The 7,902-nt window shown below is 40.7% G+C and overlaps 1 protein-coding gene across 2 annotated transcripts; it reads right to left on the bottom strand.

Moving 5' to 3' along the window:
- Nucleotides 1–64: 64 nt before the first annotated feature.
- taf15 (TAF15 RNA polymerase II, TATA box binding protein (TBP)-associated factor) lies at nucleotides 65–7,585 on the bottom strand. Of its 2 annotated transcripts, XM_077565040.1 has the most exons (16): nucleotides 7,441–7,583; nucleotides 6,761–6,785; nucleotides 6,639–6,672; nucleotides 6,446–6,545; nucleotides 6,296–6,368; nucleotides 6,028–6,164; nucleotides 5,768–5,951; nucleotides 3,195–3,229; nucleotides 2,656–2,688; nucleotides 2,389–2,498; nucleotides 1,609–1,738; nucleotides 1,435–1,527; nucleotides 1,293–1,362; nucleotides 1,121–1,209; nucleotides 887–1,028; nucleotides 65–443 (listed from the first exon to the last, which is right to left on the bottom strand). In XM_077565040.1, the coding sequence occupies exons 1-16, from the start codon at nucleotides 7,448–7,450 to the stop codon at nucleotides 404–406; spliced, it is 1,305 nt and encodes a 434-aa protein (XP_077421166.1). In that variant the 5' UTR covers nucleotides 7,451–7,583; the 3' UTR covers nucleotides 65–403. The 2 variants fall into 2 exon arrangements, with proteins under 2 accessions (XP_077421166.1, XP_077421167.1); XM_077565041.1 differs by lacking the exon at nucleotides 3,195–3,229 and having other exon boundaries at nucleotides 7,441–7,585.
- Between the last annotated feature and the right edge of the window lie 317 nt (nucleotides 7,586–7,902).

Below are 7,902 nucleotides of genomic sequence, written 5' to 3'. Positions count from 1 at the left end.
CTCAAACCCAATTAATGTTTCAGATTTCCATGTTCTTCTAAGTACTTTCGACAGAACACAAAAATAAAGATCACAGTTTAATGTTTGTTGGGGGAAGAAAAACAAAGTAAAACATTTTATTCCGTTCATACAAAACAATGGTACGAAGTCTACCAACATCTGCACCTAGGACAGAAAATTAAAAGATGTACAAAGAAATAAAACAAATCCGTCTGAACACTTGCCGCAGCCAGCGAGTCCTTGTCATAGTACAAACCACCTCACATACTGATTGAATAATATTCTTGACTCGCTGTAGTCTATGAAAATGGGCACAAGTCAAAATGTCTGTTTTATCCCACTTTGACAAAGCTCTTTCTATGGTGGACTCTGTGGCTGGAGTGATGTCCATCTGCGCGACACTTTAATATGGCCGGTCTCGTCTGTCATCTCTCCGGTCACCTCTGAAAGACAGGATTACAGAATCATATTACAAAAATTGACAAAATAAGTATGACCCATCATTAATCCAAATGCACACTGAATCTTTTTTTTACAGCTAAATTCATCATGCCGTCAAGTTGTGCATAACTTTCCCATTCCATACAATTGCAGATCATATTGTATTTAAAAAAATATAAGCTGCTTTTCATATAAAACTATTTGAAAAAAAAAAAACAGGTCTTTCATTGAGCTTCACAAATCAAGTGAATGATGCCATCTGCTGGCACTGGAAGCTAAACCTACACCGAAATGTTATTACTGCTCACTCCTACTATTTAAGTCTGAATTCTGAAATGTATAACCAATGTTTAACAATTGCTTATTATTTCTAATAATGTATTTTTTTGTTATGAGCATAGCTTACTTTCTGCTCATCAAGGGGGAAAACAATTAATATACCAACCTTCCTCCCATTTTGTATCCCCCTCCATATCCACCACCACCACGGTCACCACCATAGCCGCCCCGGTCTCCGCCACGGAATCCTCCACGGCCGCGGAAACCACCTCCTCTGTCACCACCATAACCACCTCTACCGCCACGATCTGCAACACAAGTGAATTTTTTCAACTTTCAACAAGTGCACACATGCAGCCAAAAGGGCAGATGATGATTGGGGGAGACAGGAAGCTGGCACCTCCAAATCCTCCTCCTGCGTCTCCAGGTTTGGGGGCACCACACTTATTACACTCTTGTCGCCGCGCAAAATTCATGTTGCCGCAGGAGCTGAAAACACACAAAACGGGAAGATCTGAGTAAATCTGTAATGTACATCATGCGTGCACATTTATTGTCCATTGGAGACAAACCTGTTGGGGCAAGGCCAGTCTCCTCCCTTCATGTCAAAGCTGGGACCTCCACCGCCACGACCTCTGAAACCTGAGACAATAAGGGGGACAGTATAAATGCGAACTTTGGATGTGTGAAATGCTTGTTACTACCGCTACTGACCTCGTCCACTCCCTCGTGCTCCACCCCGCTGTGTGAACTCAGCCCTGCGAGTGGCAAATGACACTTTGATAGGTTTTCCATTGAAGTCTTTGCCTGCAACGACCAACGGGACCAGTTAGAAGATGCCAAATGTAGAAAACATTAGCAAGCATATGTTGGTCTGTGTGCCGTTACCATCAAACCAGTCAATAGCAGCTTTAGCAGAAGGCGGGTCATCAAAGGACACTGTAGCTTCACCCTTTGGCTGGCCGGTGGCCTTGTCAGAGTAGAGGTTGATCATTGGTTGACCAGTCTTCTTATTCACCTGAAAAGTGCCAAAGTTCACAGCTTCTACTTAAGTTCGCCAGACGGTACCCCTTTTTGACACTTTCAACTTCTTGTAATCAAGTGCTTCTTGCATCAAGAAAGTTTTGATACCACACACACAGCAGTGTGACATAATTAGGATGTTAAAGCGGAAGTCAAACATTCTTTGTAGCCCCACTAGTTGTAACAATATTCTAATTAATATTGTGTTTGTGAAAAATGAATTAAACAACAAAACCCACCTGTCTTGATCATCTCAGAGGGCAGCCATTTTGCTACTTTCTGCAGAATGAAAATGACATCACAGTGCCTAAAGGCTCAGGTAAACGACTAATCACAGCTCACCTGTTTTCTGAGTTTGGTCATGTGATGTTCACAAGCTGAGCCCGTGATTGATCGCTACATGAGCACTGACCAACTGCGATGTCATTTTCAGTCGACAGAAAATGGCCGCCCCACGAGATGCATAAAAACGGGTGGATTTGCTTAAATGTATTTTCCACCAACACAATATCATCATCATTCCGTGTTTATTAGACTAGTGGGGCCACATAGAACAAAAAAAATGTAAGGACATTTTTTGACTTGACTTCCATTTGAAGATGACAAGAGTAGGTTCACCACCAGTGTAAACAACGAAGTCAATACCTTAATAATGCCAATTTGCTTGAAGAAGTCGCCCACTTCCTGAACCGTGGCTTCTTCTCCCAGGCCTTGGACAAAAATGGTGTTGTTGTCAGAGTTGTCCTGATCCCCAGCTGTGGAGAACAAGGGAAGATAAATTATCAGTAATCCTCATACAAGCCAACATAAACACTTTTAAATTGACTGATCTTTTTTTTTTTTTAGAAACAAACTCAATCTAATACCGTTTGTGATTTTAATCAATATGTCCAAGCACAATCCGATATTTACCCGAGTCATCCCTTGAGCCGTAGTCTCGAGAGCCTGGAAAACAGGAAAGAGGATGAAGAGCACATGAGCAAGGGATCTTTAACATCTCATTTTACTTCAATCACATCCTAGCAGAGTATAACAATGTAGAAATTTAAGAAAGTCCATGTTTACAGTTCTGTTAGGGGTTTTCATACCGTAGGCTCACAGTCACCTTTCAACGAGAAACAGACTCATTCCGCTTTTCTTTCTTTCTTTTTTTTTTAAACCACCAACTTTTCACGTTCTAGAAAGTTTACCTCTTCGTCCCGGGAACACCTCTCATGCTAATAATAAAGTGTTGTCTTCATGCAACCATTACCATTATTTTACATCTCAGGCCCCATGTCTGTTACCGTATCTGTAGACTAAAGAGAAATCCGAATAACAATAAGTTGAATCCCTTGCGATCTTGGCATGAAATTGGTGGCATTCAGAGATGCTTTATCCCCACTTTTCCTTTTGTGCTAACTCAAGTTTTTTCCTCCCCCACCGACACAGTTCTGATGCTCGTCACTTACCACCGAAATTTTTGAAGCCACCACGGTCACCACCTCTGCAGAGGAAAAATTGGAGATATGATGGCTTTTCCTTTGTGTCCCAACCGAGAGCTCAAAGCTCCCCTACATCCCATCAGTATGCACTCCTGCCAGGATGTGTGACTATGTGGAATGTCTCACACGGGGAGCATTGGTCTTTGACAATTATCAGTGGACAGATGACCAGGTAGTTCTGACTCAAGCAGACGTGTGAAGTCAGTTTAACCAAGAGTTTAACCAATTTGATACTTGTTGCAGTTTTCTATCCAAAAAAATAAAACAAAAAATTTAATTAAAAAATTTGATGGTGTTGAAATGGCAAAGTGAGGCAAATTTGTGTTTTAACATGAGGGGCCAAATTGGTGAGAAGGGCTTGATACGCAATCTTCCACTGAGTGCGGTTTTGACATCCTTTAACTGAGGTCCTTGTTATAGTTCAATCACTGTCAACACCTGTAGTATAAAATGTAGATCCATGTTAACAGAACACACATGTTGGCCATTGTCAAACATACAATAGTTGAATGAAACCTGTTGAATGCGAAGCAGCTGACGACGTCGCTCCAGGTCTAACCGCTGCGTTTCAGCCAAGAGTCCCTTGTTCAAAAGCTACATGATCCTCAGAACACGGACAGACCAAAGTGTTTCACTCACACTTCCTCTCTAGATTCAATGGAACCTTGAAAGGCTTAGTTATTGGCATGTTAACGCTCCTCTTTGGTTGTGACTTTTGATTTGCGCAAATCTTACACCTGCGTGTTGTGTCATATATTCATGACAGTATTTAAGCCTTGCGGCACAAACGTTTAAAAAATAAAATAAAATAAAAAAAATCTAGTGTCTTCTTGCGTGACCCAGCATAGCAAAATGAGTAATGAGGCAATAATGGTTCAATGTAAATTTCACTCTCTTGCATTGATTAATTTAAGTTTTATTTACATGATGAAATAAACCTATTAAAAAATTGCATTTTGTAAAAAGGTACTCAACAGAGAAGCTAGAAATTATCTCAAAATACAGTTTAGCAAAACAAACCGCTACACCATTTTCACAGATAGTCACGCGGAGAACCCCCAACATACCCGCATCAGGTCTAACGTGTACGACTCCTTTTTGCCATTTCATACTTATTTTAAGAATCCTACATGAACTAAAATTAGGCTGGGAAACAGCAGGATTTTCCATAAACAATTACCATGAACTCTAGCATTGTTGCTGTGCTAGAGTTGAGGATTCAAAAATACTGGCCTCTGACTGGGCTATCGCCATTCATTCAAGTATTTGCCAGCATGCTGCAGCAACTCCACCATGCCAACAACTTTTTTGTTTTTGTTTGTTAAACCTCATCTTTGAAATATGGGTAACAGTCATTTTGCCATGCTGGATCAAAATTGATAAAATAGTCATTTCTCACATCCTCAAATGCTGACAGTTTACTTGATAGCTTTAACTGCTGATCTGACTCACGTTCTCTAGTTTGGACACATTTAACAGTCTGGGGGAGGGGAATGAAATGAAACTACTGACATCCACTAGGAACCTTGTGCAGAATCAAAAACGGTCTGGCACTTCACGGACTGGCTAAAACACCTTTATGAAGGAGGGAAAAAAGCCTAAGTGTTCTAAGAAGAGAGAATTGAGTGTGCTTGTATTAAAAAAAAAAATCATATGCCCATTTACCCTCATCTTAAGAAGCTGACTTCTTTTCCTCAGAAACAATTGCTTAATAAAATATTAAACGTTGCCCAAATCTTGAATGTGTGAAACATGTTCCACAGATTGTCTTCCATGACAGGCATTGTGGCGTATTTCATGTTGTTAAAACTCCTGCTGTAGTATTGGTACAATTGGTGTACCATACACCCCATCCCCATAATGACAACACCTTCACTGGTTTAACATTTTCTGAAATGCAGTTATGAGTAAGTCAGCAGTTATGAGTGTGAAGTGACCATTTAACCTTTCCTAGGGTATTGAATACAGAGGGCCTTGGGTTAAAGACACTTGCTCCCGCCAAGTTTGCAAATGGCACATTTTCTGTCATACTTACCGAATTTCCATTTGACTTTCATATTTATAGCTTAGAAGGGTATTTTTTCCATACACATGACATTTCACTGTTACGAATGGCATAAAATGAATTAGTTTGTACATTGCACACCAACGCAAGAATGTCATGATGCAACAAAGGCACTATCGGTTACAACTGTAATTTTTCCATTCATCTTATACAATACTCATGTTTAAAAGGTGTTTCCAAACAAATGCTTACTGTAATTTTGAGTTTACTACTGCATGAACGTAGATTAGTCACAGATCATAGAGTATTTAAATTTGTCTACACATTGAGATTATGTCACCATAGGAACAGAACTCCATTGTAAACCGAGGACCCCCTGTATACAAGTTACGACTATATTAAAAGATCCACATAGAATTCAGGTTTTCAGACCTAATATAATGCATGTTGTTGATTCGAAGTTTGCTAGATGAAGTCGTGCGTCATGTTAAAAAACATTTAAGTACCTTAGGGGTAGTGGCACTGTGCAACTTACCCCATACCAGGATGTCCGCCTCTTCCACCACGGTCATAGCCACCACTGCGGTCATAGCCGCCACGGTCATAACCGCCTCGGTCGTAGCCGCCACGACCTTGACCTCTGTAACCGCTGCCGCCTCCTTCTTCTGTCCGGTCTCCTTGGTCACGGCCATACCTTCCACCCTGTCCGCCACTTTCACCTATCACATTTGCAGAAAGACAAATAAGATCCACTTCTTTGGTGATACGACAACCTACAAATAGTGATTTCTTTACCTTCACTCCATCTTCCATAGCCACCACTGCCGCCACCACCTTGTCCCTGCCCACTGTATGAGCTTTGTTGGCCAAATCCATCGCCACTTTGCCCTTGACCACCACCGTAGGACGACTGTTGTCCATAAGTCTTCTCGCTGTACCATGACACAAATGGGTCCGTTAACAGAAACAGTTCATTATTTCCCCCAATGTAATGAGTGGCCATAAAGGCATGCAAAACAGAAAAAGAAAAACTTTGTCCAACTTGTGCATTTAACAGGCTCACCCAGATGACTCCTGTCCATAATTATCGTAGCTTTGTTGCTGCCCATAGCCACTCTGAGACTGGCTATATCCCTCTGTCCAAAAAATAAAATATATCATCATTTGACTTTGTACAAAGTCAACCCAGTTTAAAGAAATCATTATACAATACCTTGTGATGCTTGTGGTGCATCTTGCTGACCACCATAACTACCATAGCTTTGCTGACCACCATAACTACCTGCACCATTTCCTTGGCCTTGACCATAACCCTATAAACACAAGAACAAGGGCGTATTAGGTACATAATTTGTGGATACTGTACATCTAATACCAAATCATTAAGGGGTGACATCAGATTTTACCTGTCCACTCTGCTGACCGCCATAAGAACCATAACTGGAAGACAAATTGTTTGACACAATTTAGTATCTCTAAAGATTTGAAACCTTCACGTGAAGAGAATAAAACGTCGATAGAAACTTACCTCTGTGAGCCACCATAACCCGAATCTGGAAGAACAGAATGTTTGAAAAATATTAAAATAACAAACTCTTTATTGTAAAAAATAATCCAGAGTTACAAGGAAAGCAGCGGCTGAGCACGCCTTCCTTCACGATGTTCCGGTGAAAATGGCGGTCAAATGTGGCTACGACTAAACCTTGGATTGAGGCAAACGTTCAAACACAAAATGAACTAATTCTAACAAAACGAAGAATTGGGATCAGTGATGGTTCACAGAATATGCGGGCTGTTATGGAGCGTCACAAATTAGTAAGGTCATGCACATTAGCATCAACATTTGTTGACTTTAAACGGGAGACAACGGCTGAGTTATAAACAAAGAGACATTTATGCAGACCATCAGGCGCCTCAGGCCAGTTTAAGTGAAGAACGCAATTTTCAGCCCGACTTGAAATGAATACATAGGTTAATATTCACAACCGAAGAAAACTCAAGAATTTAACTAGCAAACGACAAATTAAGAAATCGACGATATAAGCCTAAGTAGTTCAGCAGTTCAACAATGACAAATCCAAGAAGTAGACCGGCCCCACTTTAGGCCTCGCGGTGAGCAGGCGTGTTAGCCAGTTATTTAGTCACTTTCATTTTACATTCACATCTAATAAATCAATCATCATAAAAAAAATAACACGAAATTCTTACCGGTGGCCATTGTGCTATCTTAAAAATAAATGACGTGCTTCGCCAGAGAATCTATTGCTTTAAAAAAAAAAATCCGCCCCGGTGACTGTCTGAACGCCACTCGGTTGAGTGCTAGCTAGGCTAACCTGCTGCACTTCCCTTAATGGAGATTCTTCTTCTACCAGTTGAGATAGACGTAAGATCCAAATTATTTTTCTTCTGCCGCCACCTACCGTTTAAGAAAGTTAGCGCGCCCTTGCTCTCATGCTCCATTTCGACATTACTGAGTAATTATGGATCTAAAACAAAACACCACACACCAGTCTAATGTCTTTGGTGTTCTCAAACATTGTGGGTACAGTTCAGGGGCCCCTTAAAGGGGGGAATTTTTTACAAGGACCCCTTGATAATAATACATGATAATAAAATAATTGATAATAAAAGCATGAAGACAAGCTTTTAAGTTATTATTAGGTGTAGACA

This window comes from Vanacampus margaritifer, chromosome 5 (assembly GCF_051991255.1).
Source record: "Vanacampus margaritifer isolate UIUO_Vmar chromosome 5, RoL_Vmar_1.0, whole genome shotgun sequence".
In the NCBI taxonomy this organism is placed as follows: Eukaryota; Metazoa; Chordata; class Actinopteri; order Syngnathiformes; family Syngnathidae; genus Vanacampus; species Vanacampus margaritifer.
The sequence above is the reverse complement of the archived record's forward strand: the minus strand, read 5'-3'. Positions and strand labels throughout refer to the sequence as shown.

Coding starts and splice junctions, on each gene's coding strand:
- taf15 (XM_077565040.1), bottom strand. Junction 6,546..6,638: donor GCGGTCAGCAGAGTGGACAG/GTAAAATCTGAT, acceptor TTGTGTTTATAG/GGTTATGGTCAAGGCCAAGG. Junction 5,952..6,027: donor CTATGGAAGATGGAGTGAAG/GTAAAGAAATCA, acceptor CAAATGTGATAG/GTGAAAGTGGCGGACAGGGT.